Consider the following 18,063-nt stretch of genomic DNA (forward strand, 5'->3'; position numbering starts at 1 on the left):
GGTGCTTCTGAGTGACTATAAATAACAAAAAGTAAGCTTACATTGAGTTACAGTCTTTTGAAACTTTAGAAGCCGTTACTGAAACTTTACATTTTCTGTTGTATTTTCCCCTAAATCTCAGAACCCACTTCGAGTAGAGTATTCAAATTTTGAGGGAGTAATAACATACATATCCTGTGTCTACTGAACTAAAAATGGTTCAAATGGCTCTGAGCTCTATGGGACTTAACTTCTGAGGTCATCAGTCCCCTAGAACGTAGAACTACATAAACCTAACTAACCTAAGGTCATCACACACATCCATGCCCGAGGCAGGATTCGAACCTGCGACCGTAGCGGACTCGCGGCTCCACACTGTATCGCCTAGAACCGCACGACCACTCCGGCCGGCTTTTAACCGTGTAATTAAAAAATTGTATTTCTGAAAGTAGTGGCTGAAATGCAATTATTGTAGTTTAGTAGACTCTAAACATACAGTTTTAATGTCCTGTAAAAGTTTCATGTCAATGGCTTCAGTGGTTCCCGAAATACAGGGAAGCCAAATCACTAAATTTAACATTGTCGGGATAGGGCGTTCCAACTCCCCTTAATAGTATATACTTGTTCTGAATCCTGCATTAGCTATGCCCCGCGATAAAACGTAGTAATTCGTTCCATTGGTCTAATAGCGTACTTTCAAGTGGCTATATTTTATTCAGTTAAAAAATGGAAGGGATAATAGTTGTTTGTAGAGGAACGACTCATGACTGTAGACGTAAGACGTTACCCAGTACAGTACAGCTTACTTTGTTTCAGTTTCTAGTACGTGCAAAAGTGTAGTTATCTGTTCAATGACTTATTCTGATGATAGGATATTGTTTTCAGACTACCAGTGCTTCTCAAAATTGAGAATTTTTAGTACTAGTAAACGTGAAAGGACGTGGGTTGCGGTTGTAAAGAGCTGTATTGCTTTTTTGATAAGGGATTTATTATTGTTTCCGAATTTCATTTTCTCTCGTATCGTTTTCAGAATCACTGTCTGTAATTATTGTATCAAACAGTGTGTGTACTGTGATCAGTCTTAATGCGGATGTGTGGAGCGATGTTTGGCCAGGTACGGAGGGGTAACGGGGCTACTTGTGTACTAGCGTTGATGGTACAATGCCAGATACGTGCGCATGTATTGTTTTAGCAAACAACGCAGTTGCCCCACGAAACACTTGCTTCTGGAGCTGCTGAATAAGTACAGCGAGGGGTGTGTGACGGGAGCAGAGGCCACATGTAAATGCTTCTGGGGGGCGTGCCTGTATTGTGTGTCGACACCTGCCGCCTAATTGTCACCAGGTGTTGACTCTCTCTCTCCCCGTGTGTGTGTGTGTGTGTGTGTGTGAGAGAGAGAGAGAGAGAGAGAGAGAGAGAGAGAGAGAGAGACAGAAGGTTAATTCACATGCCCTCAGTTGTCATTTCCTTCGTCCTCTTGGAAACTTATCAGCATTTGGACCAAATTTTATCGTGTGGGACTCTTGCGTGACCCCAGTAATTTCAGAAACGCTAGTCATTGTACGGAGATTTGTTGCAATTTCAGTATTATTAGTGGCCGACAATCCAGGCATTGCCCGGATTTTCATTTTGCATTTTTTCTATTGGAAACGAAGGCTTACGTATACTTCTGCAGTAGACTCGGTGTGAGATGATTCCGGACAATTTCTGTACTTCACGTGTCTACAGCGCGATTTTGTAAGCAACCATATTTCTCGTGCGGTAGCGTTCTCGCTTCCCACGCCCGGGTTCCCGGGTTCGATTCCCGGCGGGGTCAGGGATTTTCTCTGCCTCGTGATGGCTGGGTGTTGTGTGCTGTCCTTACGTTAGTTAGGTTTAAGTAGTTCTCTGTTCTAGGGGACTGATGACCATAGATGTTAAGTCCCATAGTGCTCAGAGCCATTTTGAGCCAACCACATTTCAGGCATTACGTCATGACTGATAACGCAGTGGCCGACGACCTTCACTTAACTACCGAGAGCAGCGGTGTTTGCGTAGAGTTGTTAGTGCTAACAGACAAACAACACTGCGTGAAATAACTGCAGAAATCAATGTGAGGCGTACGACGGACGTGTCCGTTGCGATCATGCGAAGTCGGGCTGTAATGGGCTGCGGCAGTAGATCACACGTGTGACTGCCTTTGCTAATAGCACGACCGCTTGCATCGCCTCTCCTGGGCTCGTGAGCATGTCTGTTGGATGTTAGAGGATTGGAAAACTATGGCCTGGTCAAATGCGTTCCGATTTCAGATGGTAAGATCTGATAATAGGGTTCGAGGTGGCGTAGACCCTACGAAGCCATGAACCCAAGTTGTAAAAACTCCACTGTGCAAGCTGGTGATTCCATAATGGTGTGGCTGGTGTTTACATGGAATGGACCCAGTCCTCTGGTCCAACTGAACCGATAATTGACAGGAAATGGTTATGTTCGGCTACTTGGATACCATTTGCAGCCATTCATGGAATTAATGTTCCCAAACAACGTCCGAATTTTTATTGCGTCATGTCTCCGGACCACAATTGTTCGCGACTGGTTTGAAGAGCACTCTGGAGCGACTGATGTGGCCACCTAGTGCCCGATATGAAACCCATGGAACATTTCTGGAACATAATGGAGAGGTCAGTTCGTGCTTTGGCAACGATTTCGTAATTATGGGCGTCTGTAGAGGTAGCATGACACAATATTTTTTGCGAGGTAGCTCCAACGTCTTGCTGAGCCCATGCCACACAGAGTTACGACATTACGCCGGCCAAAAGGAGTCCCAACACTATATTAGGAGGCATCGAATGACTTCTGCACGTCAGTGTATTGACGGATATTGTTTCCTCCCACAGCCGTTTGTGCTTCGCATTTGAAAGGGTCAAAAGCGCTGCCAGGTGTCTGGTATTTCCGTAAGTTGACTTGATTGTAGGAGTGTCTTGGTAACAAAGAATAAATGTCTTAATACTTGATGCATGATGCGGCATTTTTTCACGTATCTCATTGTTTATGACGTCATATCGTCCGATCTGTGTGTCATACAATGATTTAGCATTGCAGATGCTATCATCGGCATAAGTGAATATTGTTTGCAAAATGTGTTGCGAATAGAGTTGATGGCAAAGAAGCAATACGTTTAAACGCCATGCCCAATTTCAATATTTCCTTTCAGTCTTTATTTGTGCCATTAGGATGTCCAGTCTCAGATTAGGCACTTTTCGTATCCTCAGCTCAATGTGATTCTACACAAAAAAGCTTGTATTCTCTGGTAGGTTATTCCAACTCATTTCAGATCGCTTACTGCTATGATCCGTTTCATTGTTTCACTTTTAGCTATACTGCGAGTTTAATAGAACTTCCCAACTTTCCTATCTATTTGGTTGGTTCCATTCTTTTAATATATATGCACAGAATATTTGTCTGCAGTTACCATATCCGAATAAATGTTGGTACATTTGTGGTTTTCCTCATTTGCTGTTAGTCCATATATTCCTTCTTCCTGTATTTTCCTAATAACTTCCTTTTGTCGTTTTGATTCTTTCAACCTCCCTCTAACAAGTGGTACACACGAAGAAATTCATGTTTTAGGACCGTGTTGTATCTCAGCTTTGTGTATTTTGTGATGAACCTTTCCGTGAAAATGGCGTATCTGCGTCTGAATGCGGATTCCTTTTGTGGCAACGAGTTTCATAACTAGTATTTTCTAAGACAGTATTTTTACAAATTGGACCAAATTTCGAAAAACCTAGATTTTTGGTATTTAGTTTCTAGAAGTTGGTTGTTGGCATGGGGACTCCATAGCTGCCTAATTCCAGATCCAGGCAATAGGGAATGTTAACCAGAACCTAAAATTACATTTATTCACTCCTGGACTTTGCTGTTAACAATCCATTGAAATTTGGGAATAATGGAGATATTCTTCAACACAATACTAGAAGGAAAAGTGATATAGCCTTTACTCTAGTGCAGTGGTATCCAAGCTGTCGTAATTACCTCCTGAGGAGTAAAATTACTTTTCTGGGGGGTAAAAACGAATTGATTCAATTGTGTTTCGGTCAGGAAAGTAATTATTTTTTTAATATCAATACTATCATCACTGTTTCATACTGATTACATTAAATTACCAATAATTACTAGCATAAATGTGTGACACAATGTGATAGATGTTACGGCTTGTGAAACGAATGGATAAATAAATAGTTCAAGTGGCTCTAAGCACTATGGGACTTAACATCTGAGGTCATCAGTCCCTTAACTTGGAAATACTTAAACCTAACTAACCTAAGGACATCACCAACCTGCGACCGTAGCAGCAGCGCGGTTCCGGACTGAAGCGCCTAGAACAGGTCGGCCACAGCGGCCGGCGGATAATAACATCGCACTCACATGGTCCACTCACTACACACATACTTTGTACCTTGCATCTGCGACAGTAAAATCGAGACATTACTATGTTATATGCCATAGTTATCTCCTGGCCTAACAGTGAAACTGGATTATTTTGGCGAGAATGTAATCGCTCAGTAATTTGGTCCATATACCGCCAGACTTTCACGACGATTCTGCATAAAATTTAGATGCTTTGCCCATAAGAATCTTACTCTCCCGTGCACTTCAACTTTGGAGTACGTTAAGTGCCCGCGTCATTTCATCTCTAATCTGCATCGCAGCAGAACTGTCTGCAGGAAACCCAGAACATATACTCTGTTCTGACAATGCGCCACCTCTGTCGTGCAATGCACACTGCGTGGGAAGACATGTGCAACTTACTTTTTGTAGTCCCCTTGTATAATGAAACATAGTGATAGTTTGTAATGATCAAAGCTGGAACAATAATAATGTAACGTGGGTTTTTCGGTAATAAAATCGTTTTTTTGCCTTCGGCGTGGTGTCTGCCCAGCAAGTCATTATATGCTATAGGTAGGTAAGCAAGCCGAGTCGTCCCGGAAGGAAGTCACTACTTGCCCACATCCGCACAGCTGCCTGCGCGCCATGACGGGCCGTTCCGCATCGCGGCCAACAGGCTTTCAGACTCACTCCCTGATGAAACAACCCAGGGCTATCTTAGCCACCTGCCGGGCTCACAGAGAGAAGCCAAACGTCTCGGCGAGTTCCCGAAGACCTTGGTATTCAGTTAAGTAAACAACCATATGATTCACCTCTAGATGGACAACGCTGGGTTTCGGTAAGACTGTAACCACCTAAGTGGCTACGAGAAGTGTTTTGCACTGTTGAACATAGCGACAGAAAGGACAGAAAATATCAGCGTTTAACATCGCATCGAAGACGAGGTCATTAGTGACTGAGTACAAGCTACCATGGTCTCGATTTTTAGGTATTTCTCAGTACTGATTTTTCGGTTGAGGAACAAGCAAGAGCTTATAAGCTATCCCGAGCCATACTATTTCTCAAATATACTTTTACGCTTTTACACCAAAAGAAACTCCCTTCTGCTGTAGAACTTGTTGCAGGAATGGTAGCAGTGAGACAAAATAATTTGAACAATTCTTCCAGGAACTTTCATTCTCAGTCATTCTTTTGGTAACGTCTACCAAACTGACAGACTGAAATTGTTCTTTACTACGCTGGAACAAAATACAGCCTCTACTTCTGCATACAACTGCGAGCGACTGAAGGACGCGCCATACGTTTGTAATAATGAATCAACACACATGACTGTTGCTAGGTGTTTTGCCGCCCTAGGCGAGAATTGAAAATGACACCCCTCTTGTTTACTACCATCGGTCTCCCCGAATCCCCCTCCCTCCCTCCTCCTCCCTCCCTCCCTCCCTCCCTCCCTCCCTCCCTCCTCCTCCTCCACTACTACCAACACCACCACCATCACCTAACAGCACAACAATGCAAATATCCTATTATTCTTCTAATCTTAAAAGATGCCCTCATTTTCTGGGGACAGTCCTCAGTTTTAATGTTTTCTCCTCAATTCTTCGACAGCAAATGTCCTCAACTTAAAACAGGAATTAGCCCAGGAAACTGCCGATATCCTTCGAAGAATTACGCGTGACGCCAGTTTATAAGCATGCAGTATGTTTGTGAGGCTGCTCTGGAATGAAGTAGACGAGCTTAATAAAATGTGCGAATGTTGCAAGTAAAAATAAGCGTCGAAATTCCGTGTAAGCAGAGATACTGATTCTCCTGTTTTAATTGGAGATACGGTATACAAAACTTTTAAAAACCGCCCGTGTGCCGGATTCCGCAGAGCTTTAGTGAGGTGTAAATTACCTTTTAACGGCAGTCTGTATATTTTTGGTTGGGCATATACACGTCATATCGCCCCCGTCCCCTTCCCGTCGAATGAGTTCATGAAATTGGATTCTGTGGGATATGTCCATAAAACTAACAAAATAGTGTAACATATGTGTGTGTTCTCGTACTTCTAAAGATCATACAAGCTGTGGATGTACTTACCACGATGATAACGGAGAAACTGAGAGATGCAGTGATGTGCTCATGTAGATATCTTTTTAATTACTGTTTTCTGAAGGCTTGTTATTGGGTATTTTGTGGGAATATTTAGCTCTGTTTCCTTCAGTCTTTGCTATCACGGGCGTTGGTGTAAGAAGCACCTTGCTTCCTATTAAATTGAGAAAATTCCGTGTTTGTCAGTTTTAACGAGGAACACTGCACCATCTGTACACAACGCCAGTCTTTAGGGAATTGTTATCAGAGTTAACATGGTACAGGATAGACGCAAAATACTTGCTGCGAACCATAAGTCAGACAAACCGAGAAATGGAAGCAAAAGAACGCACACAGAAGAACGGAAGGGAAACTCGGTTAGAAGATGAACAGTGTTTGGAGGAGAAGAAAGCAAACTCATCAGCTAAAAAAAGTTCGCTAACGCTGCCCAGGTGGGCATAATTACGTAAAAGAATGTTACAGGTGAAATTTTATCCCGTTGTCGTCGTCTTTAATTGAGTCAGCTTTCATGCAGCTATCCGCGCTAGTCTCATTGGCAAGTCTTTCCGTATGTAACTGCTTGCGTCCTGTATCTGTTTCAGCGTACTTCCAGCATTCAAGCCTTGTCTCTCTCGGCATTTTTTATCTCCTACGCATGCCTCTGTTATCAAAGGAACTATTTTTTGATGCGTTTGGATGTGTCATATCGACCTTCCCCTTTGATGTAAAGTTGTACCATAGATTCCCCCCCCCCCCCCCCCCAATTCGTTTCAGTGCCAGTAGTTATTCTTCTCTAGTACAACGTTTCTTCCTTTCTAAACTGTTTGTCGTTCACATTTCACCTCCGGACAAGGCTACACTCCCAACAAATCCCTTCGGAAAAGAGTTCCTAGTACGCAGAATTTATATTTGATGTTAATAAATTTCTAGCTTTTGGAAAGGTTTTTCTTGGTGTTGCCAGTCTATATTTTGTATCTCTTTACTTCTGTCACCAGTTCTTTCGCTGCCTAAATGACAAAACTTATCTAATACGTTGTGTCTCATTTCCATCTGCATCACCTAATATAATTCGATCACATTCCATTAGATTCATACTTGGGTAGTCGGGACCGTATATTTTCACAATTTCCGTGATTCCAGATAAATGCTGAGTGACAGGAACACGACCTATTTCTTCGTGTAATACACTGGGTACGTCTTCAGAGTCGACTGAAAAAGAAAGCCAGTCTCTGGCAAGTCACCTCATTCAATTTTCTGGTAGTTCAGAGACTTGGATGTGGGTTCAGTGCTTAACGGGAACAACACTCAACCGTTATTGTCTTCCACTACCAGATTAGCAGGTATGCGGCAGTCTGGTCCGAACCTGCTGTTGTGGGGGGTCTCGATAGATTACCAGACTGACTCTCCCTCAAACACATACATGCTCCCTAACGACGGTGCTTCCCATACGTTCAAGGTATTCTAACTACGCTTTCTATATAGCAGTGGATAAATCAGCTTATTTCTTGTTGAGATTTTTCTTCCTTAGTCGTGTGTTATTTTTTCCAATGCTCTAACCGTGCTCAAGTGCATTGCCACAATATACTGCGGTTATAAGCATTCATTAAAGCAGTACTTAGCTTCACTCTTTGGGCAGTATTGTTTAAGTATTATTCTGTCAGTGAGAAAGGTATGAGATATGTTATTGCTCTAGCGCTTACTACGTTAATGTCAGATTACGACTGCGTATTTCTAATTACAAATCTATAGTTTCGTAGCTATATCCAGTATCAGATGCAGGAATTCAGACCGTTAAGAGAATCTTTAGCTGGCGAATTTCATCTGCGCTTTTTAAATTGATCCATCAGATACTTCAACAGTGCTCGTTTTGTCTTAAAAAAAAACTCATTAGATGGCGTATGTAGTTCAGAGCATTCTTTATTGAGGATAATAAATCATTTTGAAATGTGGTGCTAAAGAAAAAATGTTAAAGATTAGATGGTTAGATCTTGTAACCATTGAAGAGGTACTGAATTAAATTGGGGGAGGGGAAACATTCTGAGGTGTTAAGGAATCATCAGTTTTATAATTGAGGGAAGGTGGTGGTGGTGGTGGTGGTGGTGGTGGTGGTGGTGGTGGTGGGGGGGGATTGTAGAGGGAGACCAAGGCCTGAGTACAGTGAGCAGGATCAAATGGACGACGACAAGAAGATGAAATGTACGGTCCGTGGCAGATTTGCCCAAAGCTACAGAAAAGGCCACAGAAGGTTTGTATTCTCATCATTTGGACTTGCTGCTCTTGTATATGCCGTGTTTGCAGTTAGTATTCTGTTTCGGATGTTGTCCTATTAAAATGCTGGACATTTCTGAGATTGTGCTGACTTGAGAGCGCTAGTTTAGTACACCAGTAAGTGGTATAAAGAAAGGGTAGTCAACCATTCTTACCTGCCGCCCATTTTTTGTATCGCAATTAGTAGTAAAATTTTCCAACTGCCCACCAGTTCGTCACTAACGGTGATTTATAAAAACAGGGAAGTAACTTTACGTAATGAAGTTAATAAAGCGGAGTTGCAGCAAGTCAGAGCATGAAGCATATAATAATAATTACTTACCAAATACTTTTTTCAAAATTTTATGAAAACCTAAAGCAAATATTTTTAACCGCCCACTATGAACGCGGGAATCCCAGTAATGGACAGTAGGGACCAGACGCATGGGAAGCACTCTGCTGTCGATTATGAATGTGAATTTTTCCGCTGGACATCGTCTCCCACAGTAGATTTCTCGCCAACACGTTAGAGTTGTGATTGTGTTATTAGGGTACCGCTTGTTTTTACGAAGCGATTCTTTGTGAAGAGAAAGAAGTTTTGGACTGACAACGGAGTTACTCATTTCCGATATGGAAGAGAAGCTAATTTTATTTTTATGATCTCGAAGGAGGTCCATAAATGCCGATATATTTGGTAAATAAACAGAATAAAAATTGTTGGCAACAAATCTGTATGCTGCGTAGCCTAGTCATTTGTGAAAGCTTGGCAAACGCCCTCTTACAGAATAAGTAGCCCATGATAAAACATTCAATGATTTTGTGCGCAGGAATGAATTCTCGTATGTATCTACTGACTGAGGAGTTTCCTTTTGCCATTTCCCTTCACCAAAATGTTAGAATACAACAATATTCCAGGAAGTTTCAAGTACAATTATTATGTGAGAAATTTAGGAATATTCTAAAACCATCTCCTAGTGATCGCGAAGATAAGTTAGACCAATTACAACAGATGTATTTAAATAATTATTGTTCCATGATATGGTTTGTAAAATAGTATTCAGAATAAGTTAAGCAACAATTGCACGACATAAATTAGATGTCTTAAAGGAGAATATAAGATGAACATCGACAAAAGCAAAACGAGAATAATGGAATGTAGTCGATGTAAATCGGGTGATACTGAGGGAATTAGATCAAGAAGTGAGACACTTAAAGTAGCAAAGGAGTTTTGCTATTTGGGGAGCAAAATAACTGATGATGGCCGAATTAGAGAGGATGTAAAATGTAGACTGGCAATGGCAAGGAAAGCGTTTCTGAAGAAGAGAAATTTGTTAGCATCGAGTATAGATTTGTCAGGAAGTGGTGTCTGAAAGTATTTGTGTGGAGTGTAGCCATGTATGGAAGTGAAACGTGGACGATAAATAGTTTAGACTAGAAGAGAATAGAAGCTTTCGAAATGTGGTGCTGCAGAAGAATGCTGAAGATTAGATGGGTAGATCACGTAACTAATGAGGATGTATTGAATAGAATTAGGGAGAAGAGAAATTTTTGGCACAATTTGACTAGAAAATGGGATCTGTGGGTAGGACATGTTCTGAGGCACCAAGGGATCACCAATTTAGTATTGGAGAGCAGCGTGGAAGGTAAAAATCGTAGAGGGAGACCAAGAGATGAATACACCTAGCAGACTCAGAAGGATGTAGGTTGCAGTAGGTACTGGGAGATGAAGCTTGCACAGGATAGAGTAGCATTGAGAGCTGCATCAAACCAGTCCCTGGGCTGAAGAGAACAACAGCAACAGCAACAACAAATTAGATATAAATAAAGAAAAAAATTAAAATAGAAGAGCGTGCGAGCTCACTTGCCGCCGCCCCCCCCCGGACGGGAATGAAAGGTATTAAATAATAATAATAATAATAATAATAATAATAATAATAATAATAATATTATACGTGTCCGGAACGGGATGAAACATTGGTACGTGATACAAGGGAAGTGCCGTATGTCATGAGCTTCACAGTGCTTGGCAGAGGATAGGCAGAAGTCCTTAGGTATAGCAGTTCCAGCCACTGACAGGCCGTGTGCTACACCCCCTCCCCCCACACCGGTCCCTTGACCGCTATCGCTCTCCCCCGGGGAACTGAAGTGCAGTCTGTGTAGCAACCTTGGCAGTCGGCCTGCGCCTCAGTGTGTTACCTGATGCCTGCGGTCGCAGGTTTGAGGGTTACAGAACGCTGCCGGGATGTCACCGCTGGAAAGTCGGGGCCGCAGTTCTCCCGTGCAAACTCTGGTCGTGGTTGTGCTGCAGGAAGATCGACGCAGGTGGGCGAGATGTGCAGTTTGTTCAGTTGTTTACCAATACGCGTTTGTGCGATGTCGAGTTTACGTAATGCTGACCGTAATGTGAAACACGAAATGTTACAACGGGAGTTTACTTTCTGATGTTCTGTTGTTGTCATGTATAATGCAAAAATTTTAGTTAATGTGTCCTGACGAGAAACGTGTGTGTACATGACTACTCTTACCTATTGAGAATTAGTTGGTTCGTAAGGGCACAGATATTGTCTTCGTGAGATACGGCAACTGATATTGAGCTAAAGCTGTTAAATTTTTTTTTGTCTTTTATGCGGCCATCGTGGTATTTTGTTATGATGGATATTCTTCCAGAGTTAAGAATGATCATATGAAATACGTTCTTACCAAAAAACTTAACCTTGTGCAGAGCAGAAGGTTTAGTCTTTATTTTTCAACCATGCATTTCAGTTTCACTTCTGTAACTGGAATAATTAATGTGTTACGAATACCATGGAATAGTCATCATCAGGAAATAGGGGCTTAATGTGAAATGTTCTCCCTTTTATTCGCGGACAACGCTTTGTGAGTGAGTGGTGCATTGCTATCTTCGCAACTCCCTTCCCGTGTAACACAAAGCCGAAAGGGAGCCGCGTTGCCGGTTCGCCCATGTCGACCAGGTGCGGTCTTTCGCGTCGGGTGGTTTAGTTTGCCGTACCAGGTACGGTGTGCGTTTTTAAGTTAATGCCAGTGAGAACAGTTCCAACATCAAAATTGCTAATTTTGAAGATAGTGCCAAAAAAATGTGTCCAGCGGCTAATGAAAAGAATTTGTGTCGTGTGTGACTTCTGTGCTTCACCTGCGTTGTTGCAGTGTCTATTGTCGCCTAATCATCAGTAAAATGATCCACTACATGTTTATCTTTTTCCTCCTTTGTCTCCACTTAATTTTTTCACAGCTTTGGTATTCCATGGTCTGTATCAGCCGATATTGAAGGGTTAATGCCTAAACAACAATCGTCTCTTTGCAAAACCTCCAGAATTGTCGCTGCATAGAATTTTTGGTACAATTTCCGTTGAAATTAATTCCTTTTAGGATAAAGTTTTTCCTGCGTAGATTATTTTATTTGTAGTCGTAACGATTACCCGAAATGAATTCCTTTTAGGAGAAATTTTTTCCTGCATAGATTATTTTATTTGTAATCGTACTGATTAGCTAATTTTGACCCCGTGAGCGCTGCAAGCAAACATAATTTGTAAACCTCGTTTAAGACGGCACAAGGTAGAAACATTTGTGCAGAAACAAGTACACGGTGTTTTGTATTGTTTGGATTTATCTGCGGCCGATATTATGTTACAAATCGTTAAACACATTTAGCGATTCCACGAAAAGGGGTGGGAGAGAGAGAGAGAGAGAGAGAGAGAGAGAGAGAGATCTGGGGGATGTGGAAAGAAGTTAGTGCAGTACAATGAAATTGCTAACATTAAAAATGTTAATTGTCTTCCACTTACGCAGCTTCACCATTTTCTGCAGGTTCTTTTCACTGTTAGCTAGTGTTTGTCATTTGGGAATTTGATACCACATATAATGAATTATTCCTTATGTTTGACATGCGAACGTGTTTATTGTACTTCCTTCCGTTGTGGCACATACCCTCATTATTGACGAGTTGCCGCCTTCCGCATTAGGTTTTTCTGAGCACAGGTTTTTCTGAGCACATCTTTAGGACTGACTCAAACGCTCATTGCTTCAGGTGTTTCCGTCCATTACTTCCGATCACTACAGCTAGAGGACGTGCCACTGGGTAATTTCTTTACAGGATAATTTGCTATTTTTTGATATAACGTGACGTCTTCGCATTTCATTCGTTTCCATCCTTTTCATGTAAGTGAATTCGCTAGTGGCAGGGTAAGCCACGCCGTCGTATCCGTTTCTCAAGTGGCCCTGGTAAGATGCGATTTTCGGAATAATCTTTGAAGTGGCCCTGAACCTAGGGACCCTGCGTCGAAAGAAAAATATCGATAACACGAGGTATCTATTCATATAATTCGTTATGTATTAGAGTAGATATTCTATCTGCTCCAATCTCTGTCTGTTTACGTACACAGAACACTTTTAAAAAACATCAACCGAAGCAACCTTCAGCAAGATGACTCTCCCATCTGTTTTTGCAATGTGTCTATAGACTAATTGAGATAGAATATTTTCACAGCTTTTAAATACAATAATACAAACGTTGAAACCAGCAGTGTTTTTATTTTTGTGACATGTTAACAATTTTTAAGAAATTGGAACTTTAAATATGAAATTATAGAACAACTATCAGAAAACAGCTGAATGTTACCCAAACATAAGTAAATTAAATCTTTCGTACACTTACTACTCTTCGTTTGTGTTCTCACTCACAAACAATGTTTTATCCAGTCGTTTAGCCGATAATCTGTCGCGTGACTCTGACAATGCACTTGCTTGCCTGTGAAAATAAACGGTCAGGAGGGCACTATGTCCCTGGGTTGTAAGGTACTCTTTGGCTAGCTTATACAAGTAAGATAATAAAAGTTTCACGAGCTCCCAATGCTCTAAAGGTCCAGTCCATTGGGATGACACAGGTGTCGCCAAAAAAAGGGTCTTTCCATCTATTTGATCAGCCAAAGCAGGTTCGAAAGAGGCAACTGCCTTTTTTTTTTCCACGTTATGATGTTTTAAGGTTGCCCCCTAGTGTCATGTAGCGTTTCAGGAGAAGAAACGCTAACTGCTTCGCTGTTGCCGGTGCGTTAATGTAGATATTGCCTTAGCACATTACTCATTACTAACAAGGGAAACTCCCTCCTCCCCCCTCCCGATCTAGTGGTGAGTTGGATAGCCCGTCAAAAACCGAAAACAGGAAGAAGGTGTACTGAACTGTGGAAAAAAGAAGAAAAACAGTGGACGGTCCAAACTTAATGTATACCATATTGAGCAAAGTCAATCACACTTTTTTTTTCCACAAAATTACGAACTTCGTCGCTCATTGACGTGTCTGTTTACCGTATTCAAATTTGCGTAAATGAACTGTATTAGAACGAAGGAATTAAAGAGTCAGAACTTCCACAACGGAACTCAAGAGACATAACATGTGGTATCTGTGTAGAGCAAATAGGAGGTACGTCTCGAGGTCCCTTCATTACACATCACTGTTTGCAAACTGACATAACGCCACGACACACAGACAGATTTGAATATATCAGACAGACACGTCAATAACTGGACGCAAAGTTCTTAATTGGGGGGGGGGGGGGGGTGTTTGGACCTTGTGACATTTGAACCTGGAGCTCCCCTTTCTCAGCCCAACACCGTGACCACACAAGCACTACACGAGCGTGACTAACGCTGCTCAAATTGCATACATACGCCGTCGCGTTCTCGTTACCCGAGCACGGGGTCCCGTGTTCGATTCCCGGCGGGTTCAGGGATTTTCACCTGCCTCGAGATGACTGGGTGTTTGTGTTGTCATCATTTCGTCACCATTAATGAAAGTGGCGAGATTGGGCTGGGCAAAGGGTGGGAATTTGTATGGGCGCTGATAACCGCGCAGTTGAGCGCCCCACAAACAAAATATCTTCATCAAATTACATATATTAAGTCTGGACCGTTTATTGTTTCTGTTTTTCTTTTTTTCACAGTTCAGTACACCTTCCTGTTTTCATGCTTGATCTGTGTTCGGTTCCTGACGGGCTGTCCAATGAGCCAACTTACCACTAAATCTGAGGGGGGGTGCGTTGGGGAGTTTCCCTTGTATGATCATTCAGTATGATACCTTGTAAAAATTATTAATGTGAGGAAAAGTAGCAACTCAGAAGTATCGGTATCGAGGCGAAAACACTCGATACCAAGGAGGAGTGTGCTGTTTGTCCTCTATGCCAAGTGATCGTTTTTAGCTATCCGTCTACTCCAGTCTATTATCTCCGAGTATTCGCGTATTGATCATTTTTAGGTTATGACACGGCGCTTATGACCTCAGCTGTTTTGTGCCCTATAGCAAGAACAAACAAATAAGAAGTAGCTATTTTTCTGTGTTCCTACCTATACTAGTGTGAAGAACCATGTACACTACCTGATCAAAAGTATCCGGATACCTGTTAGTGGACAATAACATGGGGTGTGCCCATCCTTCGCCCATATGACAGCTAGAACTCTGGTGGGAGTACCTTCAGTCACGTGTCTGAAAGTGACAAATTGCACCCCATTCTTCTTAAAAGATCGAGTGATGTTGGACGCTGGGGTCTAGAGGGAAGACGACATTCTAACTCATCCGAAAGGGTGTTGCATTGCGTTCAAGTCGGGGCGCTGGTCAGGCCACTCGATTTCAGGAATGTTCCAGATTTTTCATAGTGTGAGTTGTCATGCTGATTTAATGATCTGCGAGGTGTTCCTTTGCTTTTATACTGGCGGCTCCGCCACTCGTGACATCTGGTGGTCAATTCCGCTCTACATAGGGATGTCCAGTAGCTTATGATCAGATAGTGTATGTTTGGACATAATGGGGCAAAGTAGTAACAATAAAAGTTTGAGTCAGGTATGGGGACTTTTCATAGACACGGGTTTCGAAACCCAGTGTGGCACAGAATTATAAGTGTGTCTACATGTTCATTTATTCATGTAGATCCTCATTTGGCCATTCGATGCGGAGTGGGCTCTTTGCATCACATGTACACGTGAGGTGATAACAGGGAATCATATCTGGGGCAACAGCCATTGCAACCACATGACTGCGGAAGATGTCCATTGACCAGCGGCCTGCTGGCCGGACACACGCAGCTCCGTGCCCTCCCTTTTGTGCCTAGTTATTTGGCTAACGGTGCCCCACCTTTGCCTTGTTCCAGGTCCCGGTCCGGCTACGACAGTAACTCCAGCGATGAGGGCGGCGCTTCGGACGAATCGTCGGCGGAGGAGGCGGCGGCGCCGGTCTCCGCCCGGGCCACGGGAACCAGGAAGCATATCAACAAAGGCCGCTGGAGCAAGGAGGAGGTGCGTACCGCACAGCCACAGCCGCCGTGCCGGCTTTCCTCCTAACAGCTGCCTGCGGCTCTCCCTGGCGCGCGTTCAGGGTTCGCTTTGGAGAGCGTCACAGTTTGTTTACTGTCTCCCTCCCTCCCCATATTTAAATTGCTATTACCGCCACTTTCAACGCTACACAGATTAGTACAATTTTAAAATGATATTTCACAATCTCGTTATGAGAAAAATTTATAAAATATTTTGGAGCAACAAACAACAGCAACAACCACCTCGCGCACGATCTATAGTAAAAACTGCCCTTCACAAAGCACTAAGATAACGGGCGGTTATAATTAAAGTGCAGCTACTCACAGGGGTCCAGTGTGGGCAACAAAATTTGGTAGGTAGCTTAATGCGTTAATGCGAAACCGATTTACGCTGGAAGAAAAAAAGGCCACCACGTGCAAATCTGACGCTGTGAATGCAAGAAAGACGTATAGGGATGGACCCATATGTAATGTGGATTACGAATGGGACGTCGGCAGAAAAGGTTAAAAAGGTGTGAAAGGCACTACGTTGAGTTTTTTATTAACCGCCGCTTACACAGTTTGTTCAATACGAGCACCGGGGACGTCGACGAGATGCTGTACTGCGCTACATTTGCACCTCGTGGCCAAAATTGGAACTAATTTTCGTCCAGCGTAAATCGCTTCCGCATTAACGGCCTATCATATCTACTACCCACACTGGCTCTCTGTGAGTAGTTGCACTTTAGTTATAACCAGCCGGTACATCGCTATGAAGCAGTTTAGCAGCTGAAATGCTATTCCTAATTGGAAATAGTGGCCTCCTCGAAAAGCTGTTGAGAAAAAGAGCGCAGAATCATTAGGGAAGTCATAGGATCCATTACAGGAATGGCATAAAAAAATATCCAAAAGGGAAGTCGTGGGGAAACAGAGTAAATTACAAACACAGTCCGCAAAAGACGTGTACGGTTTCATGGTCGTCTCAAAGGAATGGACGAAAACAGTTTGCCCAGGATCATTCACCACTTTTTTGATTGTAACACCAGAACTTTAGTGCCCCTGTTTAGAAATACTTAAGGCGTCTTCCATGCTCTACTACTCAAACCAGAAGACTGCTCTGACCGGGAACTGAACCATAAGGGGGGGAGGGGGGGAGGGGGAGTGACGAGCGGGCCACAGCGAGGTGAACAACCAAAAAGAAGGCGCAGGGCCACTTGGACGGAGTAGCGTCAACAAGGCCGCTCGCAAAGAACGATGGAAATGTGGGCTTAAAAGAAAACAAAGTTTACTGTCAAATGTAACAAGACCTAACGTGGCTAGATGGCGCCAGCGGCGTAACAAGAACTTGCAAATCGGGGAAATAAAGCATTTGTAGAGAAGTCGTCCGAAAATTTTGCAAGTACATGTGTCAAAAGCGGAGGGTCTTTCCTTACTCAGTGTCCAGTTGTTTGCTGGTTATACCGTAGGGACTCTGGAGCCGTGTCAGATTTGTAGTTGACAGCAGGTACGGTGAGCCCGTGGATACGCGACTCCACCGAGCTGCAATACACCGGCAGGCAGGCAGGCCAGCCGCCTGCAATCGCATCCCCGTTTGCGGATACTGACGCAAGCAACTGAAAAGCATTCTCCGTTCAAAGTAGCTTGTAGTTTGTAACATTCCTTGTCCATTTCTGAGATTCGTAAGTGTACACCCTGTACAAACAGAAACCCTCCAGGAAGGAATTGTCCACGAATCAGCACGGATTTAGAAAGCATCGCCAGTGCGAAACCTCAGCTTGCCCTTTTCTCACGCGATTTGCTGCAAACCGTGGGTGAAGGGCCAGAGTCCATATTCCGAGATTTCCGAAAGGCGTTTAACTCGGTGCCCCACTGCAGACTGTTAAAGCAGATCCGAGCATACAGAACGCATAGGTTCTCAGATTATATGTTAGGGGCTTGAAGACCTCTTAAGTAATAGAACCGTTGTCCTGGACAGCGAGTGTTTATGAGAGACAAGGATATCATCAGAAGTGTTCCCAGGAAAGTGTGGTAGGACCGATCTTCTTCTCTATAATCTGCGACTGTTTGCCGATTAAGCTGTGTGGTGTACGGGAAAATATCGTCG

The 18,063-nt window shown here is 43.0% G+C and overlaps 1 protein-coding gene across 2 annotated transcripts in view; it reads left to right on the forward strand.

The window, feature by feature from the left end:
- The window catches only part of LOC126190811 (myb-related protein B), a 221,632-nt gene that overhangs the window by 133,900 nt on the left and 69,669 nt on the right, over positions 1–18,063 (forward strand). For both annotated transcript variants that reach the window (XM_049931374.1, XM_049931373.1), the window contains exon 2: positions 15,819–15,963. In XM_049931374.1, coding sequence (XP_049787331.1) covers positions 15,819–15,963 — 145 coding nt within the window. The remainder of the gene's footprint in view (positions 1–15,818; positions 15,964–18,063) is intronic.

The sequence above is a fragment of the Schistocerca cancellata genome, chromosome 6 (genome assembly GCF_023864275.1).
Source record: "Schistocerca cancellata isolate TAMUIC-IGC-003103 chromosome 6, iqSchCanc2.1, whole genome shotgun sequence".
Classification (NCBI taxonomy): domain Eukaryota; kingdom Metazoa; phylum Arthropoda; class Insecta; order Orthoptera; family Acrididae; genus Schistocerca; species Schistocerca cancellata.